General features: G+C 56.8%; 1 protein-coding gene and 4 long non-coding RNA genes across 5 annotated transcripts; all 5 read left to right on the top strand.

Moving 5' to 3' along the window:
* Positions 1-1,466: 1,466 nt before the first annotated feature.
* LOC128816505 (uncharacterized) lies at positions 1,467-2,110 on the top strand. Its single transcript, XR_008439927.1, has 2 exons — positions 1,467-1,512; positions 1,747-2,110. It is a non-coding gene; the product is annotated as an uncharacterized LOC128816505 (long non-coding RNA).
* A 3,787-nt stretch (positions 2,111-5,897) lies between these two features.
* LOC128816295 (uncharacterized) lies at positions 5,898-6,716 on the top strand. Its single transcript, XR_008439855.1, has 2 exons — positions 5,898-6,118; positions 6,353-6,716. It is a non-coding gene; the product is annotated as an uncharacterized LOC128816295 (long non-coding RNA).
* A 3,594-nt stretch (positions 6,717-10,310) lies between these two features.
* Positions 10,311-11,324, top strand: LOC128816883 (uncharacterized). Its single transcript, XR_008440043.1, has 2 exons — positions 10,311-10,723; positions 10,958-11,324. It is a non-coding gene; the product is annotated as an uncharacterized LOC128816883 (long non-coding RNA).
* A 1,473-nt stretch (positions 11,325-12,797) lies between these two features.
* LOC128810161 (uncharacterized) lies at positions 12,798-15,162 on the top strand. The gene is made up of 2 exons (XM_053982826.1): positions 12,798-12,899; positions 13,183-15,162. The coding sequence occupies exons 1-2, from the start codon at positions 12,819-12,821 to the stop codon at positions 15,160-15,162; spliced, it is 2,061 nt and encodes a 686-aa protein (XP_053838801.1). The 5' UTR covers positions 12,798-12,818.
* Positions 15,163-19,473: 4,311 nt separating this feature from the next.
* Positions 19,474-20,368, top strand: LOC128810200 (uncharacterized). The gene is made up of 2 exons (XR_008437975.1): positions 19,474-19,811; positions 20,063-20,368. It is a non-coding gene; the product is annotated as an uncharacterized LOC128810200 (long non-coding RNA).
* Positions 20,369-22,536: the final 2,168 nt, after the last annotated feature.

The raw sequence follows: 22,536 nt of genomic DNA, 5'->3' as shown, positions 1-22,536 counted from the left end.
AAGATCTTGATGGAGGCCTGGGCCCATACCTGTTAGAAGACATGTCGATGGCATCCACCTGCACCTGCCAGCAGTCAAATGCCAAGCATGAGGTGGATGCAGAGCCCCAGGAGCCGTCCAGTGCTTCCAGCTCAACGCAGAGGTCCACAGAAGAGACAACAAAGTGCTCTGAGCTCCTGTCCCCAGTGCAGTTGGCAAAGCAGAGCTCTGCCTCTGGAAACTCGCAGCCCTGGGACACTTCTGTAGAGGAACTGGAGGAGAAGTGGGAGGAGGAAGAGCTCCCAGAAACACAGGCAGCAGGAGAGTGGCACAGAGACCTGCAGAGTGTGTCATTTTCCTCACTGAAAGTGGACAAGGTAGAGGCAGAAGCTTGCGGCCTGGCTGAAGATCCCTGGGACGAGGGGCAGAGCAAGCTCGTCCTCCCACCAGAGCCTGAGGAATGCTCAGTCTTCTCAGCTTCTCCTTTGTCTGGAGGCCCTGGTGAGGAGAGGGCAACTCGTGAGCCAGCCAAGCACGCTGCATTTCACAAGCAGCTGTGCATGGGGCATGATGATATGCTACAGATTATGTGCAACAAGAGAGAGGAGCTGGGGAAGGTGGTGGAAGAGAAAACACATGCAGAGCTCTTTGGAGACATCTTCTCCTCCATGGGCAACGAAGAAAGCCCCGTGAGGTCCAGGTGCGTCCTCAGAGATCCATCAGGTGCCACCCTGGAACCAGCTGCAGACCCCTCGGTGCCACACAGCACTTACAGAGTGACAGGAGACACCACAACAGAGACACAAAGCTGCTCAGAGCTTGTGTCTCCTGAGCTGTTGGCGGACCTGGTGTCTGACTCTGAGGATTCGCCGTCGCTGGAAACTCTTCTGAACGAGCTCCTGGAGAAGTGGGAGCAAGAAGAAGCGGCAGGAGAGCGGGCCGGAGAAGTAGAGAGCCCGTTGTCGATCCCGCCGCGAGACGAAGAGTTAGAGCCAGCAGCTACTCCTCCGGACAGCGACCTGAGCGACCAGGGGCACAGCGAGCCTCTCCCCGAGGAAGCAAAGGTGTTTGCGGTTTGCGCAGCGCCTGCCGATGCCGCGGACGAGGCCGACGCGGCAGGCACGGAGGCTGGCCGTGCCCAGGCCGCCCCTGCCCAGGAAAAGCCCTGCGGGGATGAGGCGCCGGCAGGAGCTTGCCCGGCGCCTGCCCAGCCCCTGGCCCGCAGCGTTGCTGCCGGCCCCGCTGTCAGCGCAGCCGTCCCGCAGCCCCCGGCCCCACGGCGATGGCGCTTCACGGCCAAGAGGGCCCGGCGGGCTCTGCGCCGCCTTTTCTCCTGCAGCTGCCTCAGGGGGCAGCCGGAGGAGTGAGCCCGGGGCCAGCACCAGGGCGTTCAGCAAAGATGCCGGCTCGCCCTGAGGATGCCCGGCTCCCCGGGGCAGCGGCAGGTCCCTGAGGTAACGGCAGCAGGGTGATCCAAAGATGGGATGCATGGATGGATGGGTGGATGGTGGCCAAGGCAACCACTTGCCAAGGGTAGGTCCTGCTGCCAACCCCAGCCCCTCACCCCATGCCAGCAGCAAGGCAGCCTGGTCAGGGAGAGCTGGGTGAGGAAGGGTGACAGTGCTGATGATTGCATAATCCCACAGTGCTGCATTGTGGGGGTGCATGCCCACTCTGCTCCAGGCTGCATTTGAAGCTGGGAAATGCTCCTTGGGCCTCAGCATTGCAGATAAATGAAGGCAAACCCATTCTCTCTTTACATAGCAGATAGGAAAATGCCTCCCTGGATACCAGCAACAACATAGACTGGTGAAAGGTGTTAACCCCGGCTGAATGACCTGGTGTCCTCAACTCCATAAGAAGCACCAGGGCCCCAGTGCAGAAGCTCCCATTGGGGAAGGAGCAATGGGACGCCACTTGTGACCAGCATCTCGAAATTTCCTCTGTCTGACATCTTCCCCTCCCCACTCCCACTCTTCCCCACTCAATCCCACTCTTGTTCTTCCCCACCTCACCCCAACCCAGCCTAACCCTTGCTCTTCCCATTCTTTCCTTCTCATTATCCTCTTTCCCATCCCTTTCTCTCTGCCCCACATTTACTGTTCAATAAAGCCCCCATTGTTCACTTTGATAGATGGTCTTGTTGGCACCTTAGTTCGTGCATAGGCATCTCTCACTGATCGCATCTTAACAGGGTCAGCCAGCACTCGAGGTGTGGCCTCCCCAGTGCCCTGCACAGAGGGACAGTCACTGCCCTCGTCCTGCTGCCACACTAGTGCTGCACAGAAGGCCAGGAGGCCTCTAACCTCCTTGTCCACTTGGCCACACGCTGGCTCACATTTGGCCACTGTCAACCAGCACTCTGAGGATTTTTCCTGCTGGGCAGCTTTCCAGCCATTCTGGCCCCAGCCTGCAGGTCCTGCAGGGTCTTCTTGGGACATAAGGGCAGGAGCCAGGCCTTGCTCTTCTTGAATCTTACTCCTCTGGCCTCACAACATCCATCCAGCCAGCCTGGCCCCATCTGCCGGTAGAGCCTTCCTACCCTCCAGAAAATTGACGCTCCCACCACCTTGGTGTCAGCTGCAAACTGACTGAGGGTGCCTCATCCAGATAATTGACAGAGGTATTAAACAGAACCTGCCTACCTGTGATGATATTTGTGAAAACTGTCTGTATTTGGTACCAGCATTTTGGTTGTGCTTTGGTTATTTTTTTTACATTTGGCTTTAGAGTGTTTACTGTTTATAATCCTCCTGCTTATCCTGTCAGAAGAAAAACCAAATTCTATTCACCCAACATGTAAACCGCATGCAATGAACTCATTACATGAGATGTTATATTATTATATTAATTATGACCCATAAATGAGAAAGCCTATTGATTAACTATCCTCTTACCTCTGATCTGGAATATGTCATATATTTATGACAAAGAGGCAAGAGATAGCTGGACTACCACTCAAGGGGTTGGGTGGTATAGCTGACACAGAATGCCAGGATGCCACTAGCATGTACCTGACCAAAATGCTGCCCCTCTGCACCCTTGCTGAAGTAAAGAACGGATATTTTCCTTGGCTCTGCTTTGTTATTTATCTTTTTTTTTTTAAACACACTTTTTAGAGTCTTTCACAGCAGCCGCCAGATTAAGTTCAAATGGAACTTTTGCCTTTGTGATGATCTTTGTACCTGAGGTCAGTGTCAAGGGCTGGGACACATAGTGATGTGGGTGGGCAAAGCACTTTGGTACTTTGGCACTGGGCTTCCTTGGGGATGTTTAGGGGAGAACCAGAAGGTGAGAGACGAGAGAGCTGTGGGTCACTGGGAGAGGAACAAGCGTAGGCAAAGTTGAGGGGCAAAGGCATTAAAAAGGCCTTTGTGTCCAGGGCCATCAGCATGGAAACCGCCAGGCCTCTGGGAGAAAGGGCGGCCATGCCCAGCAGGCCTTGGTGACCCGCAGTGACATCGTGCCCAGAGGCCATTGTGACCCGGGTGCACGTCATGACCCTTGGGGCTGCCAAACCCTGCAGTGGCCACTCCCAGGAGAGCAGCTCTCTGAGGAGGCAGCAGCTTCTCTGGAGGCAGCAGCTCCCCTGGGTGATTGTGGCCAGTGGTCATTAGAGCACTGCCACAATGTCAAAGAAGCAGGAGAAGAATGCTCGCAGCCAGCCCCGTGAGGGGCAGCCACTGCTGTACCAGCGGCAGCAGCAACAGGTGAGGGCCGGGGATGGAGGGACAGCCTGCAGTGGGAGCTGGGGGAAGCCCTGGCGCAGAGACAGCCAGGCCTGGCACCAGCCCATGCTCTGCGGAGGGGCTGGTGCTGGGATGGCCCAGGCACAGCAATGCCCCAGAGGCAGCGAGCCCAGCTGGGAGCCCGGCCCAGCCTGGCTGCTGTGGCCAGCACCTGCCTCGGGGCCAGGCCTGGGCTTGCAGGCACGTGGGGGACACTGTGCTCACACAGCCGCCTCCATCCCATGCCTCCTCCTGCTTCCCACAGGTGACCCCCAGGCAGCCACAGGCAGCAGCTCAGGTCACTGGGACGACCATCACACCCATCCCTGGGGACAGGCCCACTCTGTTCCCCAGACCCATCCCGTCACGCAGCCCCACCAGGTCCCGCACACGCAGGGGCAATCAGGGGGGCGGGCGCTCCGTGCCCCGCAGCAGTGTCACAGGGCCACGGAGATTGTCCGTGTCGGACTTGCCGCCTCTCCACGGCCCTCAGTTGACACTGGCCCCCCCACAGCAGCTCAGTGCTCAAAGCTCAAGGGCATCCACTGACTGCGTTAAGCTGCCCCCTCTGCCAGCAGCAGCAGCAGCCTCTGGATCCTCTCCCAGAGGCACAGCACGTGCTGTGGGCCCCATTGCCAGGGGCCAGCCCGAGCGAGTACCACCTCCTCCATGGGGCACTCTGGCTGCGGGCAGAGCCCAGGGAACACCTTCCCTGGGGAGCAGAATGGAAGGGCTGTGGCAAGGGTCAGCAGCAAGGCAGAGACATCGCCTACCACCCGTGCCACCGGCATGCTGTGTGCCACTAGGCACTGGGGCCCAGCTGGGCTGGAAGTTCCTGATATGCTTTGAGACAAAGGAGCTGCTTGAGGTGCAGGCAGGGCATGGTGGCAACACCTACAAAGATCTTGATGGAGGCCTGGGCCCATACCTGTTAGAAGACACGTCGATGGCATCCACCTGCACCTGCCAGCAGTCAAATGCCAAGCATGAGGTGGATGCAGAGCCCCAGGAGCCGTCCAGTGCTTCCAGCTCAACGCAGAGGTCCACAGAAGAGACAACAAAGTGCTCTGAGCTCCTGTCCCCAGTGCAGTTGGCAAAGCAGAGCTCTGCCTCTGGAAACTCGCAGCCCTGGGACACTTCTGTAGAGGAACTGGAGGAGAAGTGGGAGGAGGAAGAGCTCCCAGAAACACAGGCAGCAGGAGAGTGGCACAGAGACCTGCAGAGTGTGTCATTTTCCTCACTGAAAGTGGACAAGGTAGAGGCAGAAGCTTGCGGCCTGGCTGAAGATCCCTGGGACGAGGGGCAGAGCAAGCTCGTCCTCCCACCAGAGCCTGAGGAATGCTCAGTCTTCTCAGCTTCTCCTTTGTCTGGAGGCCCTGGTGAGGAGAGGGCAACTCGTGAGCCAGCCAAGCACGCTGCATTTCACAAGCAGCTGTGCATGGGGCATGATGATATGCTACAGATTATGTGCAACAAGAGAGAGGAGCTGGGGAAGGTGGTGGAAGAGAAAACGCATGCAGAGCTCTTTGGAGACATCTTCTCCTCCATGGGCAACGAAGAAAGCCCCGTGAGGTCCAGGTGCGTCCTCAGAGATCCATCAGGTGCCACCCTGGAACGAGCTGCAGACCCCTCGGTGCCACACAGCACTTACAGAGTGACAGGAGACGCCACAACAGAGACACAAAGCTGCTCAGAGCTTGTGTCTCCTGAGCTGTTGGCGGACCTGGTGTCTGACTCTGAGGACTCGCCGTCGCTGGAAACTCTTCTGAACGAGCTCCTGGAGAAGTGGGAGCAAGAAGAAGCGGCAGGAGAGCGGGCCGGAGAAGTAGAGAGCCCGTTGTCGATCCCGCCGCGAGACGAAGAGTTAGAGCCAGCAGCTACTCCTCCGGACAGCGACCTGAGCGACCAGGGGCACAGCGAGCCTCTCCCCGAGGAAGCAAAGGTGTTTGCGGTTTGCGCAGCGCCTGCCGATGCCGCGGACGAGGCCGACGCGGCAGGCACGGAGGCTGGCCGTGCCCAGGCCGCCCCTGCCCAGGAAAAGCCCTGCGGGGATGAGGCGCCGGCAGGAGCTTGCCCGGCGCCTGCCCAGCCCCTGGCCCGCAGCGTTGCTGCCGACCCCGCTGTCAGCGCAGCCGTCCCGCAGCCCCCGGCCCCACGGCGATGGCGCTTCACGGCCAAGAGGGCCCGGCGGGCTCTGCGCCGCCTTTTCTCCTGCAGCTGTCTCAGGGGGCAGCCGGAGGAGTGAGCCCGGGGCCAGCATCAGGGCGTTCAGCAAAGATGCCGGCTCGCCCTGAGGATGCCCAGCTCCCCGGGGCAGCGGCAGGTCCCTGAGGTAACGGCACCAGGGTGATCCAAAGACGGGATGCATGGATGGATGGGTGGATGGTGGCCAAGGCAACCACTTGCCAAGGGTAGGTCCTGCTGCCAACCCCAGCCCCTCACCCCATGCCAGCAGCAAGGCAGCCTGGTCAGGGAGAGCTGGGTGAGGAAGGGTGACAGTGCTGATGATTGCATAATCCCACAGTGCTGCATTGTGGGGGTGCATGCCCACTCTGCTCCAGGCTGCATTTGAAGCTGGGAAATGCTCCTTGGGCCTCAGCATTGCAGATAAATGAAGGCAAACCCATTCTCTCTTTACATAGCAGATAGGAAAATGCCTCCCTGGATACCAGCAACAACATAGACTGGTGAAAGGTGTTAACCCCGGCTGAATGACCTGGTGTCCTCAACTCCATAAGAAGCACCAGGGCCCCAGTGCAGAAGCTCCCATTGGGGAAGGAGCAATGGGACGCCACTTGTGACCAGCATCTCGAAATTTCCTCTGTCTGACATCTTCCCCTCCCCACTCCCACTCTTCCCCACTCAATCCCACTCTTGTTCTTCCCCACCTCACCCCAACCCAGCCTAACCCTTGCTCTTCCCATTCTTTCCTTCTCATTATCCTCTTTCCCATCCCTTTCTCTCTGCCCCACATTTACTGTTCAATAAAGCCCCCATTGTTCACTTTGATAGATGGTCTTGTTGGCACCTTAGTTCGTGCATAGGCATCTCTCACTGATCGCATCTTAACAGGGTCAGCCAGCACTCGAGGTGTGGCCTCCCCAGTGCCCTGCACAGAGGGACAGTCACTGCCCTCGTCCTGCTGCCACACTAGTGCTGCACAGAAGGCCAGGAGGCCTCTAACCTCCTTGTCCACTTGGCCACACGCTGGCTCACATTTGGCCACTGTCAACCAGCACTCTGAGGATTTTTCCTGCTGGGCAGCTTTCCAGCCATTCTGGCCCCAGCCTGCAGGTCCTGCAGGGTCTTCTTGGGACATAAGGGCAGGAGCCAGGCCTTGCTCTTCTTGAATCTTACTCCTCTGGCCTCACAACATCCATCCAGCCAGCCTGGCCCCATCTGCCGGTAGAGCCTTCCTACCCTCCAGAAAATTGACGCTCCCACCACCTTGGTGTCAGCTGCAAACTGACTGAGGGTGCCTCATCCAGATAATTGACAGAGGTATTAAACAGAACCTGCCTACCTGTGATGATATTTGTGAAAACTGTCTGTATTTGGTACCAGCATTTTGGTTGTGCTTTGGTTATTTTTTTTACATTTGGCTTTAGAGTGTTTACTGTTTATAATCCTCCTGCTTATCCTGTCAGAAGAAAAACCAAATTCTATTCACCCAACATGTAAACCGCATGCAATGAACTCATTACATGAGATGTTATATTATTATATTAATTATGACCCATAAATGAGAAAGCCTATTGATTAACTATCCTCTTACCTCTGATCTGGAATATGTCATATATTTATGACAAAGAGGCAAGAGATAGCTGGACTACCACTCAAGGGGTTGGGTGGTATAGCTGACACAGAATGCCAGGATGCCACTAGCATGTACCTGACCAAAATGCTGCCCCTCTGCACCCTTGCTGAAGTAAAGAACGGATATTTTCCTTGGCTCTGCTTTGTTATTTATCTTTTTTTTTTTAAACACACTTTTTAGAGTCTTTCACAGCAGCCGCCAGATTAAGTTCAAATGGAACTTTCGCCTTTATGATGATCTTTGTACCTGAGGTCAGTGTCAAGGGCTGGGACACATAGTGATGTGGGTGGGCAAAGCACTTTGGTACTTTGGCACTGGGCTTCCTTGGGGATGTTTAGGGGAGAACCAGAAGGTGAGAGACGAGAGAGCTGTGGGTCACTGGGAGAGGAACAAGCGTAGGCAAAGTTGAGGGGCAAAGGCATTAAAAAGGCCTTTGTGTCCAGGGCCATCAGCATGGAAACCGCCAGGCCTCTGGGAGAAAGGGCGGCCATGCCCAGCAGGCCTTGGTGACCCGCAGTGACATCGTGCCCAGAGGCCATTGTGACCCGGGTGCACGTCATGACCCTTGGGGCTGCCAAACCCTGCAGTGGCCACTCCCAGGAGAGCAGCTCTCTGAGGAGGCAGCAGCTTCTCTGGAGGCAGCAGCTCCCCTGGGTGATTGTGGCCAGTGGTCATTAGAGCACTGCCACAATGTCAAAGAAGCAGGAGAAGAATGCTCGCAGCCAGCCCCGTGAGGGGCAGCCACTGCTGTACCAGCGGCAGCAGCAACAGGTGAGGGCCGGGGATGGAGGGACAGCCTGCAGTGGGAGCTGGGGGAAGCCCTGGGGCAGAGACAGCCAGGCCTGGCACCAGGCCATGCTCTGCGGAGGGGCCGGTGCTGGGATGGCCCAGGCACAGCAATGCCCTGAGGCAGCGAGCCCAGCTGGGAGCCCGGCCCAGCCTGGCTGCTGTGGCCAGCACCTGCCTCGGGGCCAGGCCTGGGCTTGCAGGCACGTGGGGGACACTGTGCTCACACAGCCGCCTCCATCCCGTGCCTCCTCCTGCTTCCCACAGGTGACCCCCAGGCAGCCACAGGCAGCAGCTCAGGTCACCGGGACGACCATCACACCCATCCCTGGGGACAGGCCCACTCTGTTCCCCAGACCCATCCCGTCATGGAGCCCCACCAGGTCCCGCACACGCAGGGGCAACCAGGGGGGCGGGCGCTCCGTGCCCCGCAGCAGTGTCACAGGGCCACGGAGATTGTCCGTGTCGGACTTGCCGCCTCTCCACGGCCCTCAGTTGACACTGGCCCCTTCACAGCAGCTCAGTGCTCAAAGCTCAAGGGCATCCACTGACTGTGTTAAGCTGCCCCCTCTGCCAGCAGCAGCAGCAGCCTCTGGATCCTCTCCCAGAGGCACAGCACGTGCTGTGGGCCCCATGTCCTGGGGCCAGCGAAAGCATGTGTCACCTCCTCCATGGGGCACTCTTGCTGCAGGCAGAGCCCAGGGAACACCTTCCCTGGGAAGCAGAATGGAAGGGCTGTGGCAAGGGTCAGCAGCAAGGCAGGGACATCACCTACCACTTGTGCCACCGGCATGCTGTGTGCCACTAGGCACTGGGGCCCAGCTGGGCTGGAAGTTCCTGATATGCTTTGAGACAAAGAAGCTGCTTGAGGTGCAGGCAGGGCATGGTGGCAACACCTACAAAGATCTTGATGGAGGCCTGGGCCCATACCTGTTAGAAGACACGTCGATGGCATCCACCTGCACCTGCCAGCAGTCAAATGCCAAGCATGAGGTGGATGCAGAGCCCCAGGAGCCGTCCAGTGCTTCCAGCTCAACGCAGAGGTCCACAGAAGAGACAACAAAGTGCTCTGAGCTCCTGTCCCCTGTGCAGTTGGCAAAGCAGAGCTCTGCCTCTGGAAACTCACAGCCCTGGGACACTTCTGTAGAGGAACTGGAGGAGAAGTGGGAGGAGGAAGAGCTCCTAGAAACACAGGCAGCAGGAGAGTGGCACAGAGACCTGCAGAGTGTGTCATTTTCCTCACTGAAAGTGGACAAGGTAGAGGCAGAAGCTTGCGGCCTGGCTGAAGATCCCTGGGACGAGGGGCAGAGCAAGCTCGTCCTCCCACCAGAGCCTGAGGAATGCTCAGTCTTCTCAGCTTCTCCTTTGTCTGGAGGCCCTGGTGAGGAGAGGGCAATTTGTGAGCCAGCCAAGCACGCTGCATTTCACAAGCAGCTGTGCATGGGGCATGATGATATGCTACAGATTATGTGCAACAAGAGAGAGGAGCTGGGGAAGGTGGTGGAAGAGAAAACGCATGCAGAGCTCTTTGGAGACATCTTCTCCTCCATGGGCAACGAAGAAAGCCCCGTGAGGTCCAGGTGCGTCCTCAGAGATCCATCAGGTGCCACCCTGGAACCAGCTGCAGACCCCTCGGTGCCACGCAGCACTTACAGAGTGACAGGAGACACCACAACAGAGACACAAAGCTGCTCAGAGCTTGTGTCTCCTGAGCTGTTGGCGGACCTGGTGTCTGACTCTGAGGATTCGCCGTCGCTGGAAACTCTTCTGAACGAGCTCCTGGAGAAGTGGGAGCAAGAAGAAGCGGCAGGAGAGCGGGCCGGAGAAGTAGAGAGCCCATTGTCCATCCCGCCGCGAGACAAAGAGTTAGAGCCAGCAGCTACTCCTCAGGACAGCGACCTGAGCGACCAGGGGCACAGCGAGCCTCTCCCCGAGGAAGCAAAGGTGTTTGCGGTTTGCGCAGCGCCTGCCGATTCCGCGGACGAGGCCGACGCGGCAGGCACGGAGGCTGGCCGTGCCCAGGCCGCCCCTGCCCAGGAAAAGCCCTGCGGGGATGAGGCGCCGGCAGGAGCTTGCCCGGCGCCTGCCCAGCCCCTGGCCCGCAGCGTTCCTGCCTGCCCCACTGGCAGCGCAGCCGTCCCGCAGCCCCCGGCCCCACGGCGATGGTGCTCCATGGCCAAGAGGGCCCGGCGGGCTCTGCGCCGCCTTTTCTCCTGCAGCTGCCTCAGGGGGCAGCCGGAGGAGTGAGCCCGGGGCCAGCACCAGGGCGTTCAGCAAAGATGCCGGCTCGCCCTGAGGATGCCCGGCTCCCCGGGGCAGCGGCAGGTCCCTGAGGTAACGGCACCAGGGTGATCCAAAGACGGGATGCATGGATGGATGGGTGGATGGTGGCCAAGGCAACCACTTGCCAAGGGTAGGTCCTGCTGCCAACCCCAGCCCCTCACCCCATGCCAGCAGCAAGGCAGCCTGGTCAGGGAGAGCTGGGTGAGGAAGGGTGACAGTGCTGATGATTGCATAATCCCACAGTGCTGCACTGTGGGGGTGCATGCCCACTCTGCTCCAGGCTGCATTTGAAGCTGGGAAATGCTCCTTGGGCCTCAGCACTGCAGGTAAATGAATGCGAACCCATTCTCTCTTCACATGGCAGATAGGAAAATGCCTCCCTGGATACCAGCAACAACATAGACTGGTGAAAGGTGTTAACCCCGGCTGAATGACCTGGTGTCCTCAACTCCATAAGAAGCACCAGGGCCCCAGTGCAGAAGCTCACACTGGGGAAGGAGCAACGGGACGCCGCTTGTGACCAGCGTCTTGAACTTTCCTCTGTCCTGACATCTTCCCCTCCCCACTCCCACTCTTCCCCACTCAATCCCACTCTTGTTCTTCCCCACCTCACCCCAGCCCAGCCCAACCCTTGCTCTTCCCATTCTTTCCTTCTCATTATCCTCTTTCCCATCCCTTTCTCTCTACCCCACATTTACTGTTCAATAAAGCCCCCATTGTTCACTTTGATAGACGGTCTTGTTGGCACCTTAGTTTGGGCATAGGCATCTCTCACTGATTGCATCTTAACAGGGTCAGCCAGCACTCGAGGTGTGGCCTCTGCAGTGCCCTGCACAGAGGGACAGTCACTGCCCTCGTCCTGCTGCCACACTAGTGCTGCACAGAAGGCCAGGAGGCCTCTGACCTCCTTGTCCACTTGGCCACACGCTGGCTCACATTTGGCCACTGTCAACCAGCACTCTGAGGATTTTTCCTGCTGGGCAGCTTTCCAGCCATTCTGGCCCCAGCCTGCAGGTCCTGCAGGGTCTTCTTGGGACATAAGGGCAGGAGCCAGGCCTTGCTCTTCTTGAATCTTACTCCTCTGGCCTCACAACATCCATCCAGCCAGCCTGGCCCCATCTGCCGGTAGAGCCTTCCTACCCTCCAGAAAATCGACGCTCCCACCACCTTGGTGTCAGCTGCAAACTGACTGAGGGTGCCTCATGCAGGTAATTGACAGAGGTATTAAACAGAACCTGCCTACCTGTGATGATATTTGTGAAAACTGTCTGTATTTGGTACCAGCATTTTGGTTGTGCCTTGGTTATTTTTTTAACATTTGGCTTTAGAGTGTTTACTGTTTATAATCCTCCTGCTTATCCTGTCAGAAGAAAAACCAAATTCTATCCACCCAACATGTAAACCGCATGCAATGAACTCATTACATGAGATGTTATATTATTACATTAATTATGACCCATAAAGGAGAAAGCCTATCGATTAACTATACTCTTACCTCTGATCTGGAATATGTCATATATTTATGACAAAGAGGCAAGAGATAGCTGGACAACCACTCAAGGGGTTGGGTGGTATAGCTGACACAGAATGCCAGGATGCCACTAGCATGTACCTGACCAAAATGCCACCCCTCTGCACCCTTGCCGAAATAAAGAACGGACATTTTCCTTGGCTCTGCTTTGTTATTTATCTTTTTTATTAAACTCACTTTTTAGAGACTTTCACAGCAGCCGCCAGATTAAGTTCAAATGGAACTTTTGCCTTTGTGATGATCTTTGTACCTGAGGTCAGTGTCAAGGGCTGGGACACATAGTGCTGTGGGTGGGCAAAGCACTCTGGCACTTTGGCACTGGGCTTCCCTGGGGATGTTTAGGGGAGAACCAAAAGGTGAGACAACAGAGAGCTGTGGGTCACTGGGAGAGGAACAAGCATAGGCAAAGTTGAGGGGCAAAGGCATTAAAAAGGCCTTTGTGTCCAGGGGCATGAGCATGGAAACCGCCAGGCCTCTGGGAGAAAGGGCGGCCATGCCCAGCAGGCCTTGGTGACCCGCAGTGACATCGTGCCCAGAGGCCACTGTGATGCAGGTGCATGTCATGACCCTTGGGGCTGCCAGACCCTGCAGTGGCCACTCCCAGGAGAGCAGCACTCTGAGGAGGCAGCAGCTTCTCTGGAGGCAGCAGATCGCCTGGGTGATTGTGGCCAGTGGTCATTAGAGCACTGCCACAATGTCAAAGAAGCAGGAGAAGAATGCTCGCAGCCAGCCCCGTGAGGGGCAGCCACTGCTGTACCGGCGGCGGCAGCAACAGGTGAGGGCCGGGGATGGAGGGACAGCCTGCAGTGGGAGCTGGGGGAAGCCCTGGGGCAGAGACAGCCAGGCCTGGCACCAGGCCATGCTCTGCGCAGGGGCCGGTGCTGGGATGGCCCAGGCACAGCAATGCCCCAGAGGCAGCGAGCCCAGCTGGGAGCCCGGCCCAGCCTGGCTGCTGTGGCCAGCACCTGCCTCGGGGCCAGGCCTGGGCTTGCAGGCACGTGGGGGACACTGTGCTCACACAGCCGCCTCCATCCCGTGCCTCCTCCTGCTTCCCACAGGTGACCCCCAGGCAGCCACAGGCAGCACCTCAGGTCACCTGGACAACCATCACACCCATCCCTGGGGACAGGCCCACTCTGTTCCCCAGACCCATCCCGTCACGCAGCCCCACCAGGTCCCTCACACGCAGGGGCAACCAGGGGGGCGGGCGCTCCGTGCCCCGCAGCAGTGTCACAGGGCCACGGAGATTGTCCGTGTCGGACTTGCCGCCTCTCCACGGCCCTCAGTTGACACTGACCCCCCCACAGCAGCTCAGTGCTCAAAGCTCAAGGGCATCCACTGACTGCGTTAAGCTGCCCCCTCTGCCAGCAGCAGCAGCAGCCTCTGGATCCTCTCCCAGAGGCACAGCACGTGCTGTGGGCCCCATGGCCAGGGGCCAGCCAGAGCGAGTACCACCTCCTCCATGGGGCACGCTGGCTGCGGGCAGAGCCCAGGGAACACCTTCCCTGGGGAGCAGAATGGAAGGGCTGTGGCAAGGGTCAGCAGCAAGGCAGGGACATCGCCTACCACCCGTGCCACCGGCATGCTGTGTGCCACTAGGCACTGGGGCCCAGCTGGGCTGGAAGTTCCTGATATGCTTTGAGACAAAGAAGCTGCTTGAGGTGCAGGCAGGGCATGGTGGCAACACCTACAAAGATCTTGATGGAGGCCTGGGCCCATACCTGTTAGAAGACACGTCGATGGCATCCACCTGCACCTGCCAGCAGTCAAATGCCAAGCATGAGGTGGATGCAGAGCCCCAGGAGCCGTCCAGTGCTTCCAGCTCAACGCAGAGGTCCACAGAAGAGACAACAAAGTGCTCTGAGCTCCTGTCCCCAGTGCAGTTGGCAAAGCAGAGCTCTGCCTCTGGAAACTCGCAGCCCTGGGACACTTCTGTAGAGGAACTGGAGGAGAAGTGGGAGGAGGAAGAGCTCCCAGAAACACAGGCAGCAGGAGAGTGGCACAGAGACCTGCAGAGTGTGTCATTTTCCTCACTGAAAGTGGACAAGGTAGAGGCAGAAGCTTGCGGCCTGGCTGAAGATCCCTGGGACGAGGGGCAGAGCAAGCTCGTCCTCCCACCAGAGCCTGAGGAATGCTCAGTCTTCTCAGCTTCTCCTTTGTCTGGAGGCCCCTGTGAGGAGAGGGCAACTCGTGGGCCAGCCAAGCACGCTGCATTTCACAAGCAGCTGTGCATGGGGCATGATGATATGCTACAGATTATGTGCAACAAGAGAGAGGAGCTGGGGAAGGTGGTGGAAGAGAAAACGCATGCAGAGCTCTTTGGAGACATCTTCTCCTCCATGGGCAACGAAGAAAGCTCCGTGAGGTCCAGGTGCGTCCTCAGAGATCCATCAGGTGCCACCCTGGAACCAGCTGCAGACCCCTCGGTGCCACACAGCACTTACAGAGTGACAGGAGACGCCACAACAGAGACACAAAGCTGCTCAGAGCTTGTGTCTCCTGAGCTGTTGGCGGACCTGGTGTCTGACTCTGAGGATTCGCCGTCGCTGGAAACTCTTCTGAACGAGCTCCTGGAGAAGTGGGAGCAAGAAGAAGCGGCAGGAGAGCGGGCCGGAGAAGTAGAGAGCCCGTTGTCGATCCCGCCGCGAGACGAAGAGTTAGAGCCAGCAGCTACTCGTCCGGACAGCGACCTGAGCGACCAGGGGCACAGCGAGCCTCTCCCCGAGGAAGCAAAGGTGTTTGCGGTTTGCGCAGCGCCTGCCGATGCCGCGGACGAGGCCGACGCGGCAGGCACGGAGGCTGGCCGTGCCCAGGCCGCCCCTGCCCAGGAAAAGCCCTGCGGGGATGAGGCGCCGGCAGGAGCTTGCCCGGCGCCTGCCCAGCCCCTGGCCCGCAGCGTTGCTGCCGGCCCCGCTGGCAGCGCAGCCGTCCCGCAGCCCCCGGCCCCACGGCGATGGCGCTTCACGGCCAAGAGGGCCCGGCGGGCTCTGCGCCGCCTTTTCTCCTGCAGCTGTCTCAGGGGGCAGCCGGAGGAGTGAGCTCGGGGCCAGCACCAGGGCGTTCAGCAAAGATGCCGGCTCGCCCTGAGGATGCCCGGCTCCCCGGGGCAGCGGCAGGTCCCTGAGGTAACGGCACCAGGGTGATCCAAAGACGGGATGCATGGATGGATGGGTGGATGGTGGCCAAGGCAACCACTTGCCAAGGGTAGGTCCTGCTGCCAACCCCAGCCCCTCACCCCATGCCAGCAGCAAGGCAGCCTGGTCAGGGAGAGCTGGGTGAGGAAGGGTGACAGTGCTGATGATTGCATAATCCCACAGTGCTGCACTGTGGGGGTGCATGCCCACTCTGCTCCAGGCTGCATTTGAAGCTGGGAAATGCTCCTTGGGCCTCAGCACTGCAGGTAAATGAATGCGAACCCATTCTCTCTTCACATGGCAGATAGGAAAATGCCTCCCTGGATACCAGCAACAACATAGACTGGTGAAAGGTGTTAACCCCGGCTGAATGACCTGGTGTCCTCAACTCCATAAGAAGCACCAGGGCCCCAGTGCAGAAGCTCACACTGGGGAAGGAGCAACGGGACGCCGCTTGTGACCAGCGTCTTGAACTTTCCTCTGTCCTGACATCTTCCCCTCCCCACTCCCACTCTTCCCCACTCAATCCCACTCTTGTTCTTCCCCACCTCACCCCAGCCCAGCCCAACCCTTGCTCTTCCCATTCTTTCCTTCTCATTATCCTCTTTCCCATCCCTTTCTCTCTACCCCACATTTACTGTTCAATAAAGCCCCCATTGTTCACTCTGATAGACGGTCTTGTTGGCACCTTAGTTTGGGCATAGGCATCTCTCACTGATTGCATCTTAACAGGGTCAGCCAGCACTCGAGGTGTGGCCTCTGCAGTGCCCTGCACAGAGGGACAGTCACTGCCCTCGTCCTGCTGCCACACTAGTGCTGCACAGAAGGCCAGGAGGCCTCTGACCTCCTTGTCCACTTGGCCACACGCTGGCTCACATTTGGCCACTGTCAACCAGCACTCTGAGGATTTTTCCTGCTGGGCAGCTTTCCAGCCATTCTGGCCCCAGCCTGCAGGTCCTGCAGGGTCTTCTTGGGACATAAGGGCAGGAGCCAGGCCTTGCTCTTCTTGAATCTTACTCCTCTGGCCTCACAACATCCATCCAGCCAGCCTGGCCCCATCTGACGGTAGAGCCTTCCTACCCTCCAGAAAATTGACGCTCCCACCACCTTGGTGTCAGCTGCAAACTGACTGAGGGTGCCTCATGCAGGTAATTGACAGAGGTATTAAACAGAACCTGCCTACCTGTGATGATATTTGTGAAAACTGTCTGTATTTGGTACCAGCATTTTGGTTGTGCCTTGGTTATTTTTTTAACATTTGGCTTTAGAGTGTTTACTGTTTATAATCCTCCTGCTTATCCTGTCAGAAGAAAAACCAAATTCTATCCACCCAACATGTAAACCGCATGCAATGAACTCATTACATGAGATGTTATATTATTACATTAATTATGACCCATAAAGGAGAAAGCCTATCGATTAACTATACTCTTACCTCTGATCTGGAATATGTCATATATTTATGACAAAGAGGCAAGAGATAGCTGGACTACCATTCAAGGGGTTGGGTGGTATAGCTGACACAGAATGCCAGGATGCCACTAGCATGTACCTGACCAAAATGCCACCCCTCTGCACCCTTGCCGAAATAAAGAACGGACATTTTCCTTGGCTCTGCTTTGTTATTTATCTTTTTTATTAAACTCACTTTTTAGAGACTTTCACAGCAGCCGCCAGATTAAGTTCAAATGGAACTTTTGCCTTTGTGATGATCTTTGTACCTGAGGTCAGTGTCAAGGGCTGGGACACATAGTGATGTGGATGGGCAAAGCACTCTGGCACTTTGGCACTGGGCTTCCCTGGGGATGTTTAGGGGAGAACCAAAAGGTGAGACAACAGAGAGCTGTGGGTCACTGGGAGAGGAACAAGCATAGGCAAAGTTGAGGGGCAAAGGCATTAAAAAGGCCTTTGTGTCCAGGGCCATCAGCATGGAAACCGCCAGGCCTCTGGGAGAAAGGGCGGCCATGCCCAGCAGGCCTTGGTGACCCGCAGTGACATCGTGCCCAGAGGCCACTGTGATGCAGGTGCACGTCATGACCCTTGGGGCTGCCAGACCCTGCAGTGGCCACTCCCAGGAGAGCAGCACTCTGAGGAGGCAGCAGCTTCTCTGGAGGCAGCAGCTCCCCTGGGTGATTGTGGCCAGTGGTCATTAGAGCACTGCCACAATGTCAAAGAAGCAGGAGAAGAATGCTCGCAGCCAGCCCCGTGAGGGGCAGCCACTGCTGTACCAGCGGCGGCAGCAACAGGTGAGGGCCGGGGATGGAGGGACAGCCTGCAGTGGGAGCTGGGGGAAGCCCTGGGGCAGAGACAGCCAGGCCTGGCACCAGGCCATGCTCTGCGCAGGGGCCGGTGCTGGGATGGCCCAGGCACAGCAATGCCCCAGAGGCAGCGAGCCCAGCTGGGAGCCCGGCCCAGCCTGGCTGCTGTGGCCAGCACCTGCCTCGGGGCCAGGCCTGGGCTTGCAGGCACGTGGGGGACACTGTGCTCACACAGCCGCCTCCATCCCATGCCTCCTCCTGCTTCCCACAGGTGACCCCCAGGCAGCCACAGGCAGCAGCTCAGGTCACCTGGACAACCATCACACCCATCCCTGGGGACAGGCCCACTCTGTTCCCCAGACCCATCCCATCATGGAGCCCCACCAGGTCCCGCACACGCAGGGGCAACCAGGGGGGCGGGCGCTCCGTGCCCCGCAGCAGTGTCACAGGGCCACGGAGATTGTCCGTGTCGGACTTGCCGCCTCTCCACGGCCCTCAGTTGACACTGACCCCTCCACAGCAGCTCAGTGCTCAAAGCTCAAGGGCATCCACTGACTGCGTTAAGCTGCCCCCTCTGCCAGCAGCAGCAGCAGCCTCTGGATCCTCTCCCAGAGGCACAGCACGTGCTGTGGGCCCCATGGCCAGGGGCCAGCCCGAGCGAGTACCACCTCCTCCATGGGGCACGCTGGCTGCAGGCAGAGCCCAGGGAACACCTTCCCTGGGAAGCAGAATGGAAGGGCTGTGGCAAGGGTCAGCAGCAAGGCAGGGACATCGCCTTCCACCTGTGCCACCGGCATGCTGTGTGCCACTAGGCACTGGGGCCCAGCTGGGCTGGAAGTTCCTGATATGCTTTGAGACAAAGAAGCTGCTTGAGGTGCAGGCAGGGCTTGGTGGCAACACCTACAAAGATCTTGATGGAGGCCTGGGCCCATACCTGTTAGAAGACACGTCGATGGCATCCACCTGCACCTGCCAGCAGTCAAATGCCAAGCATGAGGTGGATGCAGAGCCCCAGGAGCCGTCCAGTGCTTCCAGCTCAACGCAGAGGTCCACAGAAGAGACAACAAAGTGCTCTGAGCTCCTGTCCCCAGTGCAGTTGGCAAAGCAGAGCTCTGCCTCTGGAAACTCGCAGCCCTGGGACACTTCTGTAGAGGAACTGGAGGAGAAGTGGGAGGAGGAAGAGCTCCCAGAAACACAGGCAGCAGGAGAGTGGCACAGAGACCTGCAGAGTGTGTCATTTTCCTCACTGAAAGTGGACAAGGTAGAGGCAGAAGCTTGCGGCCTGGCTGAAGATCCCTGGGACGAGGGGCAGAGCAAGCTCGTCCTCCCACCAGAGCCTGAGGAATGCTCAGTCTTCTCAGCTTCTCCTTTGTCTGGAGGCCCCTGTGAGGAGAGGGCAACTCGTGGGCCAGCCAAGCACGCTGCATTTCACAAGCAGCTGTGCATGGGGCATGATGATATGCTACAGATTATGTGCAACAAGAGAGAGGAGCTGGGGAAGGTGGTGGAAGAGAAAACGCATGCAGAGCTCTTTGGAGACATCTTCTCCTCCATGGGCAACGAAGAAAGCTCCGTGAGGTCCAGGTGCGTCCTCAGAGATCCATCAGGTGCCACCCTGGAACCAGCTGCAGACCCCTCGGTGCCACGCAGCAATTACAGAGTTACAGGAGACGCCACAACAGAGACACAAAGCTGCTCAGAGCTTGTGTATCCTGAGCTGTTCGCGGATCTGGTGTCTGACTCTGAGGATTCGCCGTCGCTGGAAACTCTTCTGAACGAGCTCCTGGAGAAGTGGGAGCAAGAAGAAGCGGCAGGAGAGCGGGCCGGAGAAGTAGAGAGCCCGTTGTCGATCCCGCCGCGAGACGAAGAGTTAGAGCCAGCAGCTACTCCTCCGGACAGCGACCTCAGCGACCAGGGGCACAGCGAGCCTCTCCCCGAGGAAGCAAAGGTGTTTGCGGTTTGCGCCGCGCCTGCCGATGCCGCGGACGAGGCCGACGCGGCAGGCACGGAGGCTGGCCGTGCCCAGGCCGCCCCTGCCCAGGAAAAGCCCTGCGGGGATGAGGCGCCGGCAGGAGCTTGCCCGGCGCCTGCCCAGCCCCTGGCCCGCAGCGTTGCTGCCGACCCCGCTGGCAGCGCAGCCGTCCCGCAGCCCCCGGCCCCACGGCGATGGCGCTTCACGGCCAAGAGGGCCCGGCGGGCTCTGCGCCGCCTTTTCTCCTGCAGCTGCCTCAGGGGGCAGCCGGAGGAGTGAGCCCGGGGCCAGCACCGGGTGACCAAGGCCACCACTTGCCAAAGGTAGGTCCTGCTGCTGGCCTCAGCCCCTCATCCCATGCCAGCAGCAAGGCAGCCTGGTCAGGGAGAGCCGGCTGAGGAAGGATGACAGTGCTACATTGTAGAATCCCACAGAAGCTGACCTTAGGCCCGGGCTGCATTGTGAGGGTGCATCCCCACCCTGTCCCCAGGGAGGTGGGGTTGGGAGCTGTGAAATGCTCCTTGGGCCTCAGCATTGCAGGTAAATGAAAGGAAACCCATTCTTTTTTTCACAGGGCAACTGGGAAAGTGCCTCCCTGGATGCCCTTAGAGTGGAGAAAGGTGTCAACCCTGGATGAACGATCTGGGGTCCTCACCTCCACACGAACGATGGATAGCCCAGTGCAGAGAGGCGCAGGGTGACAAAGGACCGATGGGACACTGCTGGAGACAAACGTCCTGTACTGTCCTATGTTTGATCTCTTCCCCACTCCATCCTCACTTTCCCCCCTCTTTCCTTCTCACTATCCTGTTTCCTATCCAGTTCAATCTCTTAACCCCGCATTTATTGTTAAATAAAATCCCTGGTTTTGACTTTGGTACATTATCTCCTCGGCACCTTAATTCACAGAGAGGCATCTCTCACTTATTGCATCTTCAATGCTGGTGCAAATTGGAATAGTCTGGGCTTTAGGCTGAACCTGGAACCCAGCCTGACCCCGTGTGTGGATTTCTATTTTGTCCTGCAGGTCATGATAGATTTTTGCTCCTTAGTAAAACTCCCCTGTCTAAAAAATTCCCTCTTGGAGCCTTGCTCAAAGCCATTTGGAAGACAGCTGGAGATGGAATTGTCTTTAGATGTCATGTGGCAACTCCCAAATACAAGAGGATCTGCTCTTCCTGTGCTCCACTCTGCTCATTAGGAAGTTTCTCCTGGAGGTGCAGAGCTGCATTTTTGGTGTCAATGACTCCTGCCAATTCTCCTCCAGAAGATGGCAGGAGGCTGGATTTGCTCTGCAATGTCTTTTGGCACTGACAGCAAGCTCGGGATGTTATTTACAGAGGTTAGTTGTGATAGGGTAAGGAGGGCTGAGGGACATTTGCCTGTGAAGAGCAGCAAAATTTAAGACTCTGCTGTGTTTTATTTATGGCGTGTTTCCATATGCTGGGCACAGAAATAATTTGCTTAATAAATAATACAAATAAACAGACATCCAACGCCTTGTGCTCACAGCCCAGACAGCCACAGCGAGAGTGACAGCCTGCCAGGGAGCTGGAGGCTTTGGAGCAGTTCTGTTTTCCTGGAATCCTTCAGGTTGGGAAAGACATTCAGGGTCAGCAGGTCCAATTTTTGACTGGATGCCACCACATCCACCAAACCAAGGGCAATGCCTACTCACTTTTGAGCACTAGAGGGATGATATCTCCACCATTTCCCTGGGCAGTCCATTCCAATGCTTAATCATCCTTTCAGTGAAGAAATTTTTCATAATATCCAACCTGGACCTGCTCTGTCACAGCTTGAGGCCCTTTCCCCTTGTGCTATTCTTTCCTTGGAGAAGAAATCAGCCCTCTTCTCACTTAGCCTCCTTTCAGTGGTTGTAGAGAGCAATAAGGTTTCCTCTGAGCCTCATTTTCTCCTTTTTAAGGTCTTCCTCAAGCCATTACTGTAATCAGTGGCCAAGGGTTGGACAATTCCTTTTCCAGCTGTTTTCCTCTCTTCCCAGAGTCCCATCAAGTATCCCAGGGGACAGTGAACAGCACCTTACCCTCAGTGTGGGATGATGTATGATGATTCCAGTATCTTTAGGCACCAGAGTTAACCTTGGGAAAATTATTCCAGGCAATAAAATCTGTGAATTTTAATTTACATTGTCACGCATTGGAACAGGCTTTCCAGAGAAGTGATGGAGTCCCCATCCCTGGAAGTGTTCAGAGGGGTTGTGGATGAGGACAGGGTTTAATGGTGTTGACAGTTGGATGAACTTAGAGCACTTTCCCAACCTTTGCAATTCTATAATTCCATGATTAGGTGATGTCCCAGGTCCCTCCACCCCGTTTTCAGAAGTGATGCGTGGAGCCACCACGTTGACCTGGTCTTTGGTTCCTGGACCTATTTTAGGTGTCCCAAAGTGTCTAACGGGCTGTAGGAGGGAATGGGGCTCCTCTTGGCTCTCTGTCCTGTTGACCAGCAACATGTAAATGCATAGATTGGTTGACTATAGTTTCAATAAATTCAGTGCCAAGGAAGCTGAATCACACTCAGGCTGTAGAGAACTGGATGATCTTGAAGGTTTTTTCCAACCCAACCCATTCTGTGATTTATCTCATCCTAAACCAGAGGTGCATTTTGTCAGGTTATTCACACTGTAAACTCCATTCAGTTTGTTGATTGGATTGTCTTTAATTATAACGAGAATGAAAATAATTAAATTAAGACAAATAAGTTACCCCAAATTATGCAGATGAATTCCAGTCTTCTCCTGTGCCTCAGTTTCTCCACAGAAAGAATTTAATTAATGCCACTTTCTTATCTTGTAAGGCGAAATAAAAATACCAACATATTCAACAGTAGAGAAAATGAGGTCAATATTCCTCTGTTATATCTTTATGGATTGAAATGACTGACTGGGAGAAGACACCAGGTCTGGCTAAGATTAGACAGATAAAAAACACATTTAAGGCATTTTTTCCTTCTCACATGCACATTCTGGATGGAGTTCCAGAGCAGAGTTTTTATTCCCTTTTTTCCCCTCAGAGAGAACATATT

The sequence above is a fragment of the Vidua macroura genome, chromosome 1, assembly GCF_024509145.1.
Source record: "Vidua macroura isolate BioBank_ID:100142 chromosome 1, ASM2450914v1, whole genome shotgun sequence".
Classification (NCBI taxonomy): domain Eukaryota; kingdom Metazoa; phylum Chordata; class Aves; order Passeriformes; family Viduidae; genus Vidua; species Vidua macroura.
The sequence above is the reverse complement of the archived record's forward strand: the minus strand, read 5'-3'. Positions and strand labels throughout refer to the sequence as shown.

Coding starts and splice junctions, on each gene's coding strand:
- LOC128810161 (XM_053982826.1), top strand. CDS start 12,819: ATGTCAAAGAAGCAGGAGAAGAATGCTCGCAGCCAGCCCCGTGAGGGG. Junction 12,900..13,182: donor ACCGGCGGCGGCAGCAACAG/GTGAGGGCCGGG, acceptor TGCTTCCCACAG/GTGACCCCCAGGCAGCCACA.